Raw genomic sequence first — 16,706 nt, forward strand, 5'->3', positions numbered from 1 at the left:
AAGAAGTTGAGCAATATGTCTGTTTGGGCCAAGAAATTAAACATGTGCCATGATCAGGAAGGTGAACTCTAGCAAAGAAGGAAGAAGTTGGTGTACGTTCAGTTCTTTCGAGGATGTCCTTCAAGAGAAATCAACAAGGCAACATGTGCCAGCCTCTTCAACTCAATAGTACTGCCAGCGGTGTTGTACAGCAGCAAAACATGGGCACTGATGAAGACAGAGGAGCAGGAGGGAGATGGAAAGAAGACTTCTGGGAATTTCATGGGTTCCCAGTGAAGTGATCAGACAGCAGAATTGAATGCAGGATGATGATGTTATTGGGAGCAGGTACGGTAAAATGTGATGGGCCGGGCATATAGTGCGGCTCACTTGACATGGTCAGGCTATGAGAAGAATGGAAGACATGTTGTGATTGCTGCAGTCTGAGGGGGGAAGGATCATGGGGATTATGGCAGAGCAGAGTTTTCAGAAGATGATGTAAGTGAACGTAAGAGGTTCATAATGGTCAATAGAGCAGTGACTTCAGTGTTCATAACTCGACTGTACTGCTTTATCTCTCATGATAAAAACTAGAGTTATGAAGTGGCCAACCACAGGCAGCAAACATCTCTCCACACCACCTCCCCGAAAAGCAAATACTGTATAGAACCATATTGTGTTAAATGTAAACTACTCAAAAAGGGGGGGGGGATTGACAAGGCAACAGATCTGTACTGCTTGGATTTAAATTAAGATGTTTAAGGGAACATTTTTCTTCTAGATAGTAAAGTTTCAGAGCTGCTGTTATGTCAAGTTCCAGATGTAAACTTTGAAAACTCATTTTCATTCCTGAGGTGTTTGTAACACTGAGGTTCTACTGTAACTTGTCAGTAGCAGGCTCTCAATATTTTGGAACAGGCTTTGAAGAAATGATCACATGCACTAAGCCAGTTTTTAATATATTGGAATTTATGTTCTTTTGGAGTTAGTCTATTCTTGTGTACACTATAGTCAACTTAATAAAACTGCATTTATAGTGAAGGAAATTCCCAGTTTTCCCATGTAATTCATCATGCAAATAATTCAGGTTCTAGATGGACCTTTCTGCTTACAATGAAGCTTTTCTTCTGCAGAAAATATAACTTCAAAATGAAAGGCCTCTACTGGAGTGTCTTTGTGGTTATATTTATTTGGGATTAATCTGTGTTTCAATATTTGAGTTCCTTACTATATTTTTATGTGCAAAAGATTTTTTTTAAGTGTATGTTTGTTGCAGAAGGCTTTCCAAAGCATTGAGTATGTAGAGTATCTGATTTAACATACAGTTTTTGTAAATGTATTTTACTTGTTAGCATTAAACAGACATGCAAAGGAAGTGAATTCCACATTAACATGTGTCTCCGTTGAGAGTTTCTCAAAAAACCCTTACTTATGTTATGGAAGATGATTAAAGCCACTGACCAGAAGGCAAAAAGAAAGGACTAAGTACATGGAAATAAAATCAGATATTGCACATAAAAGAAAACAAGAAGCATGAATGATACCTTCTTGGATAACAGATGAACACACATAGTAATTTCTCTTAATCCAATAACATTATAGAAGTGGAGAAGATAAAATGTAATTAGTAAAATCAAGTTCTTGTGAAGATTTTTAGACCCAGCTCTCAGAGGTGGGGACCCAGTCTTCTTACTTGGCTTCACAGTATCTGACATGTTCTGGCACTACATGTATACATAGTTTAACAAAAATAAATATTAGAAGAAGGTGAGCGTCTTTTGGGAATTCTAGCATTGCAAGTTTTTTTCTCTGACTATAAATGGTGACATTAAATATGATTGGTTGCAATCGTCTCTGTAATAGTAGAAAAATTTGCTGTGAAGTGTCAGATGTTTGAGTTTTGAGTTTGTATTTTAAGGTGACTTTATTTACATGTGGACATAACCTGGATTACTGCAATTTGCTTCTGACACACAAATTTGCATGGGGATTGGTGAATAAAGCAAATTTTTTCCCCCCTAGATTAATGTACTTCAATCTAAGAGGCGATCAGAGATCTTAAAATCGGTAAGTTTTGTACATTTCATATATAAAACGTCTGACAATCTAAAATGTGTATAAAAATTGAGACTGCAAGTTGTTACCCTCTGATCAAAGACCTATGTAAAATGAATTTCTTCATTGGTTACTGTGTGACAAAACCCCCCTCACAACTGACATGTAGGCTGGTGGTAGCAAGAAAGGCCACGTGAACTACACTCTATCAACATGCCAATACTGCAATTGGAGGTGGGATTGTAGCTCATGTAGACGCACCACTGCTAATGTAAGTTTAGCTAGTGCAACTATCAATAGCAATGAAGACCAGTGTCCCACTAGTGGGGGTGGCTGCCAGGATCTGGCTGAGCCAGTGTGCCCCAAAATATTTTAAATGCAGAGGCATGGTGCAGGGAGTGTGCATGTAGCCGATAGTGTTAACCAATAAGCAGCCGCTTATCTGTTAATTGGTTCACTGACTACACTATTCCATCCCTAGATGCAAGAAGCCCTGGGGAGTGTGTGACAAAGTAGGAGTGTGACTGTATCGTGTTGAGGAGCGTGTGAGTGCGCCTGAGTACGAGTGCGCCCTGTCTCTTTAAGAAAGCGCTTTGGTTCAGGGCCTGAACGCTGGTTTTGCTCCTGGTCTGAGGAAGTGGGTTGTGCCCAGAAAGCTCATGCTGCTGTGTATTAGTTAGTCTCTGAGGTGCCACAGGGCTGCTCGTTGTGTTTAACATACTAACATGGCTGCCCCTCTGAGACTCTTCAGCGTTGGGCACAAGCAGCTGTCTCCAGACCCAGAGAAGCAGAGGCACTCATAGAATCCCTGCTCCTGTCAGCCTGTCCCAGTGGAAGCTGGGAACAGGGGGGAGGAAATGAGGGGATACCTCACTGTTGGCCCCCTGCGCAGCAGGCAGGAGGGCGCTCCCAGTGCTCTGAGGAGGAGGGGGACAGGAGCAGTGGCAGCTGCACAAGCCAGTGGAGCAGGGGGAAGAGCAGCACCCCTACTCCAGAGAAGTCACATGGCTTGGCTGATTCTCTAGCTGCCTCCTGCAGTGCTCATCCCTTCCCCTCTGCTCCAGATGCTGCTGCTCTGCCTGCCTGACACCTCCGTCAGCAGCAGGTCCGGTAGGAATTGGGCATCTCCTGTGTAGGGTGTCCCCTTTGGCAGGCTGTCCTGGGCTGCTGCTCAGATTGCCCACTCACCCATAGGGCTGACCTTGCCCCCCCAGCAGCTTGGAGCCAGGTGAGAGGCATCTCTCCCTGCCTGCCAAGGGAGCTGTGGTGAGACAGGGCTGGAGGAGGGGCCTGCATGGCCCTGGATCGTGTGCTTACTGGGGACTTGGGTGAAGAGCCAATGGCTTGGGCTTCAATGCAGGTTTTACAGATGTGCCCTGGAACTGTGGATATGTCTTTGTTGTGCTGCCCTGTGCCAAAATCCACATCCCCACGTCTTCCCTGTGCTGGCTAGAGTCAGGTGTGCCAGGGCTGTCCCCCGAGCTGCACTCACAACTCTGGCCGCAGTGTAGACATGCACTTAGGTGCCATCCCCTTCCGACATATGGGAGGAGTGAATCACTAGGGCTTGTACTGCTATGGTGCACGCTGTATGTGCTTTGTAATGAAATTTGAGTACAGGAAACCCCTGGGATGCGACCGCCCGAGTTGTGACCCACCTCACTCACAGCCCTTTTTGTAAGTGCAGAAGGGGCCAAACTCCCAACATACGTCCTTGGCGTGCGTTTACGCCGGCGCATGCCGCCTGTCGTAAATGAGGGTTCGAGTTACGAAACCCCTCCTCCCCGCGACTTGCGACACTTCCCCAGGAACTGATCGCATTGCAAGGGGGACCGCCTCTAGTTCACCCTCCAGTCCTTTCAATAAGGCACCATTTGAAGGCTGCATTCACTTAAAATATTAATAGCTTCTAGGTGTCTCTCTCGTTCCTTTAAAATAGCACATTTTTACATGAAAACAGAGGGACCATTTTAAGCTAATATACAGTACATTCCTCCACATCCTTTTTTCATGAGATTGTACAGCCCACTTAAACTGAGGGGTTTTCCCTGTGCCATTTGGAATACTGGAAATCTGTCTCTCCTTTTTAATTCCTCACTGGTTTCTTCTCTTGTTTTTGGTGAGTCTTTTTGGAAGTCCAGGAAGCAGACTCTGAGCAATTTCAGCTGTAATTATCCAAGATATGAATTCTTAACCAACCAATTCTGTACCTTCCAGCTGGTTTCTTAGGTGTTTGAACTGCATAGTTTTTAACAAAAGTTATAAACTATTTGACCAAAACATGACCTCACCTGTCAATCAGGTTGTACAGGTTAATTGCAGTAACATATTTATGAAAGATTTGACTTGGTGGGGTGATTCTTTTCTATCTTGACCCTTGTATAGTCATTTACTAGTAGGCAAAGTGACCCCTAAGCAGGTATAGGCCACTAACTAGTCAGAATAGTAGCATTTTACAGCCACCTTGCACTCACTTTCTACTTGTGCATCTCCAAGAGGTGCAGGGTAGTGGAGAGTTAAAGCCTACGCTTCAAGCTTGTTTGCAAAGCTAATTCAGTGCAAGTTATGTGAGAGAGATCTGATAATTCTCCATTTAAAACTCCTTTCTAATGTACACTTTTGTTCTGTCTTCCTTCTAGATGCTGTCCTTTATGTCTGCCCATCTGACCTTCTTTCATCAAGGCTATGATCTGTTTAGTGAGCTTAAGCCATATATGAATGATCTCGGAGCACAGGTATGTTACAATACAGTTCCTGAATTAAAATGTACATCCTAATGGGCATTTGGGAAAACTGTTGAAGAGAACTTTGTACGTACCAGAGTCATTGTACATGTATTCAGTGAAAGTGGGAACTTTGGGGGATAGCCATGATGAAGGCATATTTTCAGCATGAACATCATACATTTAAAAATGTATCACTAATTAAATGCAAAAAAAGTTAATGCAGCATTAAGGCTACACGTAAAAATACATTTTATATTTCTTTGAATTTTTCAGATTTCCTAAAGCAAAATTAATTTGTCTGTAGTCCACGTATGTAAAATCTGTCCCTATTTTGTTATGTGTATGCTGGTATGTATACGCTATAAATATACAGGTTATGCAATGTGTCAGTCAATAATGCTGCTGGAAATTTAAAAGATATACTTTGAACTTCAAAGCGATTTAATTTGAATAACATTTGCCTTGTTGTTGCTGTGCTGGTTAGAGTGTCACAAATAATAGGTGAAACAGTTCAGTGTAATACTTTATGCTAAACAATCATTTCTACCTTGTATTTTGCTGTGATGCTCTGAATACCTTTCCCTGACCTGAAGAAAGCTATGAGTAAGCTTTAAAGCTTTTCTTTCACCAACAGAAGATGGTCCAAGAAAATATATTGTCTTACCTACCTTGTTTCTCTTCTTTTAATAATTAAGGTCAAATTGATTTCTGGTATCAACTCCTCCTGAAGATTTCTTTTAGATATTTCTCTCTCTGTTTGTATGAGACTCACCCAAACAGGGGAATTGACTACAGCTGAATGAAGAGAAACCACTTACACTGACATATTCATCAAGCACTGCCAAATGGACAGGGCACACGCACACACCCACACTTGCTACAATAAGTGGTTTGTGGTTGGGAGTGCCACACGCACGTATGTTTGTGTTTGCAAGCCACTACTACAGATGCATTGCACTGGTATTAAAAGTGACTTGCAGCAGAGTGCCTTCAGATGGTTTCAAACATGTACACAAGAGGTTTGCAGCTGTGGTGATTCAGGAAAAAAGTATAAGATCTGCTCTGATAAAATACAACTGTTTCTCCCAATCTCTGCATTAGGGTTGTTTTAGATCAGGGGTAGGCGATCATTTTTCGTGGAGAGATGCTCTAGGAATTTGGAAAGTGGTCAAGGGCTGCACTCTTCTATGATATTTAATGGTGGAAGTGTAGGGTCTAGGATGGAGGTTTGGTGCAGAAAGGAGTTTGGGGTGTGGGATTGGTGTACAGGAGGGTATGTGGGGTCTGGGAGGGATTTGGGTTAAGGAGGGGGTTGTGACCTGAGGCAAGGTATTAGGGAGTGGAGGGGGTGCAGGAGAAGTTTTGGATCTGGAGGAGGGGTGGGTGCAAGGTCTGGGAGGAGATTGTGACGTGGGAGGCAGAGGGTTTGGTTTGTATCCTGAAGCAAGGAGATGGCGTGCTGGAGGGGATGAGGTGCTAGGTGCAAGCTCCAGTTAGAAGGTGCTTATATAAAGTGTGGTCACAGATGACCCCTTGGTGATGCTTCCTGAAGTGCTGACAAGGCCACTGCCACTCGCCTTCCTGCTCTCTGGGGTCTTTCACTCCCTTGTCCTGCTTTCCCCCAGCCCAGGCACAGAGCTGAGGTCTGTGCTTTTGTCTCTGATGTTAAGGTAATCTCTCTTTTCTGTTGTGCGGAACGTTGAGTTTCCAAGAGAGTTACACGGGCGCTATAATTTACACTGATGGCAGCCCAGCCATTGGACCGTCAAAGGAAGGTGTGCTGTGGCATTCACGATGGGCAGGGATTCATTAGGTTCTGCAGAAGACATTACCACTGGGTCAGCAGCCTTCAGCACGTAGCTTGTAGGGGTAATTCGCCGGTGGGCCGTGAGACAGTTGCTTACATTGCACATCGACAGGCACGGCCCCTCACAGCTCTTGGGGGGCCTCAGTTGGACGTTCCCAGCCAGTGGGAGCTGTGGGGAGCGACTTTTTTGAACAAATACCTTTCAGCGCTTTCATCAGCTTGCCACCGAGCCTACTGCTAACGGTGGACATCTTATCAAACCCGTGTAGGAAAAGCCAGGGTCGCGGAGCTGTAGGGCTGGATTTCGTACTGCAGCCCTCTTCCACTGTGTGCTGGCAAGACGACGGGCTGGCTTCTGATTGTGAGGCCAGTTTTGTGCCAGCCCTGCTCCTGTGAAGCTTGCAGCAGCTGAAGGCCTGTTCTAGACACAGCCAGGTAGTCGAGGTACCCAAGAATAGCTGGCTTGAAGCATGCTCTGGGTACCCACTGTCTAGTGTGTGCAGGAGCGTTAGCCTACGGGACAGGGACAGCACGACTCTGCCTCCTGGGGACATGGCCGACAGGGAAATGGGGCCAGTCTCCAGGCCTTGTACGTTGCCATTGTAATAGCAATGAGCCAGGCAGGGCATAGCTGTTAATTTATGCCCTGGCTTTCCCAGCGAGGGATCATGTAGGTCAGATCCTGTGTCCCTCTCCGCGCACTGACACGTATAGCTCGCTACCCCAGTTCTGAAGTAGGGCAATGGCTGTCACAGAGTTACCTGGTTTCACTGGGAGTCTCCCAGAATCAGGCTCTGTCTCCCACAGGCTTCCAAATCCAAACTTAGCCACCTAAAATTGCCCAAAGTCCAGTGGCACAGCAGAGCTAAGGCAGGATCCCTGCCCTGGCCCTGTGTCACTTGTGGGAGCAGCCGGCTTGTCCCTGCAGCTCCCGGGGAAGGAGGCAGGGGATCTCTTGCACTGCCCCCAGCCTGAGCGCCAATGCTGCAGCTGCCATTGGCCAGGAGCTGCAGCCAATGGTATCTGTGAAGGCAGTGTCTGCAGGTAAAGGCAGTGTGCAGAGGCCCAGGGCCTCCGAGATGTGCCAGCTGTGCCTCCCACCAGGAGCTGCCTGTGGTAAGTACCATCCAACTGCTGCTTGCAACCCTCACTCCTGCCCCAGCCCTGAGTCCCTTCCCGGAGCCAGAACCCTGCACCCCAGCCCCACACCCTAAATCCCCTCCTGCGCCCCAACTCCCTGCTAGAGCCTGCACCCCCTCATCTGCCCCAATCTCCTGCTCCACCTCTGGGCCCTCGGTCTGCTCCCAACCCCCTTGCCCCAATCCTGAGCCACCTCCAGTACCCTAACTCCCTCCCAGACTTTGCACCCCTTGAATCCTCCTGTACACCAGGCTCAGCCTGGAACACCCTGTCATACTTACTCTGAATCCCTCAGCCCCAGCCTAGAGCCCACGATCCCACCAACCCGCTGCCCCAGCCCTGTGAACGGGTGGGACAGAATGAGCAACCAAGAGGGGGATGGAGTGAGTGGGGCAGGGCCTCAGGAAGGCACAGCTTGGGGTGGGGAAGGGAGTTTGGATTTGTGTGACTAGACTAGATGGTGGGGCAGGCCTAGCTGTCACATGCAGAACTGCTGGTATATCAGCCCATTTAGTGCCAACTCCATTAGTTCTCAAGCCATAACTACTACTTTATTGGCATCACATTCAGTGCTCTTGTAACAATGTTGGGGCTGAAGGAATGTAATAGGGCTTGGGGTAAAAGGACCAAATTACTGCACTTAATTGTTACAGGATGCTGAAAAAGGCTAAAGTTTGCCACAGTATACAAAATATCAGTGCAGATTGTGTCCTATCAAACAATCTCCGTCTGCTTCATCCCCCATATCCGAATACCCAGAGACCTCTCCTAAGTAATTCTGATTAAAAGCACTGACATCAGTAACAGGATTATCATAATTGCACTGATACTTTATTGCAAGACAAGTTTTAAATAGAGACATTTTTAATCTCAAGACATGCTGAATTGTTTTAATGACTATCTCCTGTACGCCATGTTGGTGCAGCAGTGAGTTCTGTACACCCCCTTGGAAGCTGCAGACAGCCTGACTAGCAATAGAACCCGGTCTCATTTAATGCTGCTTCAGGGAGAACTTGGGAGCTGGGTAGATGAGAGAGCTCCCCTGGGCCCTCGACTTCTTTTCTTTGTGGGGGGGAAGACACCAACCTCCCTTCTGTCTGGCTTTCTCTGCTAATGCCGCTGCTGCTGAATGGATTGTCAGCCAGCAAGAGCAGCTAAAGCATGAGTCATTCCTTTCGTTGCACATGTCATCAGTGCAGTGTACCAGTCGCATATCCCTGGCACCATGCTATTCTTGGAAACGTTTTCTTTACAGCCTAAAGGGAATGTGCACCTATCACAGAGCTTTTGTCAGAAAAATGTCTTGCTAATTCGGAATGATAGTAAAAAGCTTTAAATGGGACTTCAGTTGATTGTAAAGGTAAAGCTCTTTGAGCAAGGAAGTGACTTTCCTGTGTAGATAAGACAAAAGTCATGCAATGTCTAGACGTAATGTATTTTTTTAATGTGCATTATAAAGTCTGAAGAGCCAAATTTCTTTTTCTCTTTACAGCTGGATCGGTTGGGTGTAGATGCTGCAAAGGAGAAGAGAGATATGGAGCAAAAACACTCCACTATTCAACAAAAGGTACCGGAAGGAATGTGAAATAGAAACTGCACACATTTTGTACATCTTTTTGGTGCATCTCTGGAACAGGGCATCACTGTATTAGAACTGCATTGTCCTTGCAGTGCAGTAAAATAGAACCACAGGACACTAAATGGAGCGAGAAAGGTTTGCAGACATTCAGATTGTGTTGCCAAAACAAGGTCACAATATTTCGTGTGCTAGCTAAAATATCAGTTTCACTGTTCTGCTGAATGAATATATTTGAATGCTGAGAGAGCTGGCTCTGAATATGGTATTTTTGAGTCTTCATTGCCATGAAGTTAACCTCTTGTTTGCTGTAACTGTTGTGCAAAATCTATAGAAAGGGCATCTTACATATGGCCTTCTGCATGTATTTCCTATTTACTTTCTTCCTGAATTGTACTTGTATTTGGCCCCAGTGTTTCAGGATTGAGTGTTTGTGTCGCCTTGTAGACAAAAAGTTTAAAAACCTGCGGAGAAGCTTGGCTTATGTTCCTTATTTAAAGGTATGTGAATGTGAATGCAAAAAAAGGATATATCCAAATTTGTCAATAAAGAAAGTGCATGTTGGGAAGATTCAGCCATTTCAAGTTGAACAAAACCTCTTCAGTGGCATGGATAGCTATGAAGATCTGAGTCAATATTCATTTTGCTATTGTAATACTGGAATTCAATACAAAGAACATTCAGTTGCAAAATGAAGTTGGGAATAGGGTAGAGGTTCTATTTTGGGGGAAAGCTATAGCTGGAAAGTAATAGGCTGTTAGAGAATTTGGCATAAGGGTAAGCCGACTCTTAGATTACATACTATCAATAGGCCACTGAAGGAATAAATTCCGTGACTTGTTATTATGAGCTATAATGATTGCTGTAGGCCTCTTGTCCTCCATTGATTTTGTTTTTCCCTTAAACGCTGCATAAGGCTGCGTTACGGGTAAACTGTTTCTAATAGGCTGAGTGTTCATTATGGAGCTTTTGTAACGAAATCCAGGCTTTGTGAAAACCTGATCAGTTAGAACTTTAAAGCCACTTAATGGAGCTTCCTCCTTGTTGCTGCTCAAGTACCGCTCATGAGTTAGGGTAGCAGACAGTATGGAAATAATTTCATTAATCAAGTTGCCTGTAATCAATGATCTTAGCTGCTTCATAATGTTATACCAATTACACTGATTTCCAGGGCATTTCCAGATGCCAGTTGTGGTGGTGCTTTTGCTGTTTGGAAACGCTTTCTGCTTTAGGTCCTGTTTCTGTTGGTCCTCATCTCATCAGTCAAGATTGCCCCATGTGCTGTGATGAGAGTCCCTAAATTCATAATTCTGGAGCTTGAGGGAAGACCATTTTTGGTGGAACATTTATCTTGAATTGCAGCTGCCAGTGCTTTCCTTGTGTCTCCCCTCTTCAGGTCCTTCCACCTTCCTATGTACCAAGTTTCAGCCTCTTGCCTCCCAGGGCCTCCACAGCTCTCAACTGGCTCAAAGCCTGATCTTGCTGCTTTTCTTCTCATTGCCATGTCACTATGCCTAGGATGCCAGCCTTGCTGTCCCATTTCTTCCCTTTGCCAATTCCCATCACCTGCCTTCTTCCTTGCTTCCCCATAGGCACGAGCCCTTGCAATGTTGGTGAGCCAAGCACGCCCCTCCCCTCCAGTAGTCACATCCCTCCTAAAGGTTCGTTTATTCCCACAGACCAGTAGCCCTCAGTAAAAAGTGTGTGCGCATGTGCATGCACATAATTGAAAGTTTTTGACTTGACATCCTATTTAGATCTTTCTGGGTCTGTCTCTATTCTTTGGATTCTTGCTCATGTCCATTCCATGCTGCGCGTGCACCATTGCTGGAGACTTTTCCCTCAGTAGTAAACTGTTGGGTTGGCTCTAGCACCCTTTGGTGCAGCATGCTTATGCATTGGTATAAGCCCCAGCCCCCTTCTAAGTTCCTTTTTCCTGGCCGTGATGGTTGCTAGAACAACTCCTGCTTTGGCAAGGCACTTTACAGTAGTTTCTTCTCTGCTTATTAGGTTTAGTCTTGGTATCATAGAACACTAGAATTGAAGGGACATTGAGAGGTCATTGAGTCCAGTCCCTTGCCCTTCAGGCCCCTGCCCTCATGGCAGGCCCAAGCACCATCTAGATCAGGGGTGGCAAACCCGCAGGCTGTTCAAAGAAAAAATTATGGCTCCTGCACTCAGAGCTCTTAAAGGGGCAGCGTGTTTCTGTCTGAAAGACACAGAGCTGGAGTCGTGGTGTCCCGTGCAGACTTAAAAATGGCTGCCTTAAAAGGTCAGTGCCTGCTCTGCTCTTAAAAGGGCGGTGGCCGGGTGTGTGTGTATGTGGTTTCTTTTTTTTTTTTTTTTTGGCTCAACTTTTTTTGGCTCTTTGCGCTGTATTCACCACAATTTAGGCTCTTCGTCTCTAGCAGGTTGGCCACCCCAATCTAGATAATCCCTGACAGGTGTCCGTCTAACCTGCTTTTAAGTATCTCCAGAGATAGAGATTCTACTGCCCCCCTAAGCAATTTATTCCAGTGTGTAATCACCCTGACAGGCAGGAAGTTTTTTCTAATGTCCAACCTAAACCTCCCTCGCTGCAATTTAAGACCATTGCTGCTTGTCCTATTCTCAGAGGCCAAGGAGAATAATTTTCCCCCCTCCTCCTCGTGACCCCCTTTTTAGATATCTAAAAATGGCTATCATGTCTCCCCTCAGTCTTCTCCTTTCCAAACTAAACAAGCCCAGTTCTTTCATTCTCCCTTATCCACAAAACTAGTTATCCTATCAAAGAAAGCTATCAGATTGGTTTAACACGATTTCTTCTTTACAAATCCATACTGGCGGTTATCTGTTACCTTATTTTCTTCCAGATATTTGCAGATGATTTCCTTAATTACTTGCTCCATCATCTTTCCTGGCACAGAAGCTAAATTGACTGGTCTGTAGTTTCCTGGGTTGTTCTTCTTTCCCTTTTTATAGATGGGCACTAGATTTGCCCTTTTCCAGTCTTCTGGAATCTCTCCCGTCTTCCATGATTTTCCAAAGATGATAGCTAGAGGCTCAGATACCTCCTCTCTCCGCTCTTTGAGTATTCTAGGATGCATTTCATCGGGCCCTGTTGACTTGCAGACATCTAACTTTTCTAAGTACCGCATTCCCACTAGCATTCACTATGTTAGGCATTCCTTCATCAGCAGGCTTCTTGGTGAAGACTGAAACAAAGAAGTCGTTAAGCAAGTCTGCCATTTCCAAATTTCCGGTTACTGTTTCTCCCTCCTCTCTGAGCAATGGGCCTACCCCGTTAAGTCTTCTTGTTACCCTTTATGTCTCTAGCTAGTTTGAGCTTGTTTTCTGCCTTTGACTTTCTAATCTTGCCCCTGCATTCCTGTATTGTTTGCTTATATTCATCATTTGTACTTTGTCTTAGTTTTCACTCTTTATATGACTCCTTTTTGATTTTTAGATCATGCAAGATTTGCTGGTTAAGCCAATGTCGTTTTTTGCCATACTTTCTATCTTTTCTGTGCAGCAGAATAGCTTGCTTTTGGGCCTTTTATAATGTCCCTTTGAAAAACTGCCAACTCTCTTCATTTGTTTTTCTCCTGGAACCTTACCTGCTAGCTCTCTGAACTTACCAAACTCTGCCTTCCTGAAATCCGTTGTCTCCATTTTGCTGTTCCCCCTTCCACCATTCCTTAGAATCATGAACTCTGTGATTTCATGATCACTTTTACCCAAGCTTACTTCCACTTTCAAATTCTCAACCAGCTCCTCCCTATTTGTTAAAACCAGATCTAGAATTGCTTCCCCACCCCCAGTAGGTTTTTCAGTCTTCTGAAATAAAAAAATTGTCTTCAATGCAGTCCAGGAACTTATTGGATAGTCTGTGCCCTGCTGGTTTAGTTTTCCAACAGGTGTCTGGATAGTTGAAGGCCCCCATCACCACCAATTCTTGTGCTTTGGATGATTTTGTGAGTTGTTTAGAAAAAGCCTCATCCATCTCTTCTACCTGTGTAGGTGGTCTGTAGTAGACCCCTAGCATGACCTCACCCTTGTTTTTTACTCCTTTTAACCTAACCCAGAGACTCTCAACACATCTGTTTCCTACATCCATCTCTACCTCAGTCCATTTTTAATATTCAAGGCAACACCTCCCTTTTTCCCCCACCTATCCTTCCTGAGTAAGCTGGACCCTTCTATACCAATATTCTAATCGTGTAATTATTGTGAATAATACTAGTCTGGATCATTGAAACCCCTTTTTCTGTCTTTTGGGGCAAGCCTATACCTGTTTGAGAGACCTATAGTCCAGCTGTCTGACGTGTCTGGAAGAGGCTTGTGTAGACGAATGCTCTCAAGCTTGCATGAAGAAGGACGGAGGCTAGATTGTCTAGCCTAATAGAAGTGTCTCTTACGCTGGCTTCCTAGTGAAGCTGCTTAGATTTGGCACTGAGAACTTGGGCATTAAGTGCTCTTCCAATACCACCATGCAACCTTCAACCCTGGGGGCCTTTGCCGCCACCAAGGACTTATTATTTCTCGTACCACCAACACCAGTGGGACAACTGCCAATGAGCGTGGGCAGGAAAGAGCATGGTGCTCCCAGCTCCTCCTTGGTACTGGAAACTTTGATACCTTCCAGGGGCAAGCCAACTCCGCTTTCTTCTACCATTGTCCCCGGTCTGGCATTGGTTTCTGGACCCTCGACACTGAATGGCACAAGCGAAATGTACCACTTTCCTGCGGTCACTTTGGGAGCACTCCTTGCCTGAGTCTGAGGTGGAGCCCTACACCCATCCCGAGAACCGCCACCGGTACCAGTCTTTTGTCAGGGCCCGGTACCATGTGTTTCTCACTTGGCAAGATGGACAGTGGCCTATGCAGTGGCTATTCTGGAACCCGTGGGGTTTTCCCCTGGTACTGGGTCCATCTCCTCACTGGTCCTACTCAGTTGCTTCCAAGAGGAGGGCCACTGCACTGCTCCATTCAGCTCTGGATCCTGACTCCAGTGCGGAACCCAGTGCTGATACACAGCACATGGGGCCCACTGAGGATAGTTGAGGCCGAAGAGGGGGAAGAAGGCTCCCTCCCGCCCCGTTCCAGGCCTCTTCTGCCTCCTGACTCCCAGTCGAGATGTCTCTAGACCCAGTGGCTCTCTGCCACAAAATGACGTCAGAGCCCATGAGCAGCTACCCTGTGGCTGGAGCTCGAAGGGCTCAAGGAGTTGTCAATCAATGAAGCTGTAGGACACTACAGCTGGAACAGCAACATCTAAGGCGGGGATGGGAAACCAAGGCTACTGGGTGGGCCACAGGATTGGTGCACTAACCATGACCCCAAAATAAGATTAAGTACATGAATATATGGCGCGCTGCATGTGTCAAAAGAAAAATGTAATCACTCCTCTATTCCTAGAACTGTCCTCAACTCCCAGATACTCCAAAAGAAATGTTTACACTTTACACTATCAAATCCCTGTCCGGCCTCTTCCCCACCGCCTCCCCCTCCCAGCGCTTCTGGAGCACGATGAATCGCTGGTTCACGCCCCGTCCCCCTCTCCCTCCCTGAGCTCCAGAGGTGCTGGAAGGGAGGGGCCCCCAGTGAGTGAGAGGTATGGGGAAAGAGGGCAGAGGGGGGATATGTGGGCTACACGTGGAACCCTATGGGCTGCATGCAGCCTGCGGGCCACAGGTTGCTCACCACTGATCTAAGGGGTCCCTAACCATTAACAGGGCTGTAATGGGTGCAGTCAGAGCCCTGTGGCAGAACCTGTCTTCTCTCCCTGCCACTTCACAGAGGGCAGAGAAGAGATACTATGGGCCAACCAAAGGGGATGGGATGGGTATCTGTACTCTCCCTCCCTCCTGGGCCCCTATTTGTATCTGTTGCCAGTCTAGGGGATGAGCAGTGCTAAGCAAGTGCTACTCCCAAACTGGGTGCAAAGATACTTGATCTGTTTGGGAGAAACATCTATTCAACAGCCTGTGGGACTCCTCGCCCAAATGTAAAGACTTTGTGACTCAAGGCAGAAATCCTCTTCTTTAAGTACATCAGAAGCAAGAAGCCGGCTAAACAACCAGAGAAGCCACTGGACGATCAGGTTGCTAAAGGAGCACTCAAAGATGATAAGGTCATTGCGGAAAAACTATACGATTGATTGTTTCGGTCTTCATGGCTGAGGATGTTTGGGAGATTCCCAACCTGAGCCATTCTTTTGAGGTGACAGATTTGCTGAATTGTCCCGGATTGAGGTGCCATTAGAGGAGATTTTGGAACAAATTGATAAACTGAACAGCAACAAGTCACCGGGACCAGACGGCTTTCATCCAAGAGTTCTGAAAGAACTCAAGTGGGAAATTGCGCAACTCTTAACTACGGAGAGTATGAGAGCCAGCCCAATGGATACCACTAAGGAAAAGTCACCAGCAATATTGCACACGGTGCTTGCATGCTTAACGGGGAATGGGCAAGAGCAACCCATAGCAAAGAACAGTAACGGAAGGTCCGTAACCAGGGGCAAGCTCTTAAGGGAAAGAATTGTCTGTATATGTAGTAATAATAGTAATTAAATAACTCATTTCTCCACTGGTTCAACAAAGACTTGGTTTAGTTGATCTTCAGTGTGGTGAAAGTTGTATCTTGTAATTCTGGCTTTTCCTGAGAGGTTGCTGTAAACGTGATGTAGCTGAGTTTGATTTGCTGGACTGTCTGACTTTTTTTTTTTTTTTTTTTTAAAGGTAAGATGCTCTCTGTTAAGTTATTGCTTAGTTTATTGACTGTAGTATGCACATGAACCTGACAGGGATGCTGCAGCCAATCCATATGTATAAAAATGAACTTTTCTCTCCGATGATTGGATACACTGTGGCTGGTGGAATTAGATAACACCAAGTATATTCCAGGGTCCTTTTTGCTATACGTCCACAGAGGGAAAACCAAGTATTTTAAAGGCCAAAAGGGGAATAAGCAGCCTTCAGTGAATAGTATTGTCAGTCTAATGTGAGTCTGCCAGAGCTCTTGTTTACTTAGAAGTCTGATGCAGCCATAAAATTAGGAATCACTCAGTTAATCCTTTCAAGGCCATAATGACTTTTGGTTTTATGACATAGCTTGTGTTACGCTGTGAACACAGACAATAGTTTGGTAAAAGATGCTTGAACTGTGTTCAAAGTATGTTTTTCATTGCGTTCAAAACTCTTCCTCCATGTAAAGTGACCACCTAGAGTAATGCTCAGGAGGCAGCTGGATTGAGGGGAGATGGATGAGAAAAATGATCAGTCTAATCCGGCCAAGGTAAGAGGCCAGATGCTGCCATGTCTATAGGCCAGAAGTAGATTCCTTCCGCGGTTGCTGGAGCACAAGCATTCTGGCCCTTTGCTACTGACCTCTCAATCCTCTAGAACAGAACTGTTGGTGGAAAAATAAGAGTTACTGCTTGGTA

General features: G+C 45.6%; 1 protein-coding gene across 8 annotated transcripts in view; it reads left to right on the plus strand.

The window, feature by feature from the left end:
• ACAP2 (ArfGAP with coiled-coil, ankyrin repeat and PH domains 2) overlaps window positions 1-16,706 on the plus strand; it is a 106,416-nt gene that overhangs the window by 42,040 nt on the left and 47,670 nt on the right. For all 8 annotated transcript variants that reach the window (XM_089780682.1, XM_075938311.2, XM_075938313.2 and 5 more), the window contains exons 7-9: window positions 2,002-2,046; window positions 4,674-4,769; window positions 9,200-9,274. In XM_089780682.1, the coding sequence (XP_089636808.1) occupies window positions 2,002-2,046; window positions 4,674-4,769; window positions 9,200-9,274 (216 nt within the window). The remainder of the gene's footprint in view (window positions 1-2,001; window positions 2,047-4,673; window positions 4,770-9,199; window positions 9,275-16,706) is intronic.

This window comes from Pelodiscus sinensis, chromosome 10 (genome assembly GCF_052426305.1).
Source record: "Pelodiscus sinensis isolate ZL-2025 chromosome 10, ASM5242630v1, whole genome shotgun sequence".
Taxonomy (NCBI): domain Eukaryota; kingdom Metazoa; phylum Chordata; order Testudines; family Trionychidae; genus Pelodiscus; species Pelodiscus sinensis.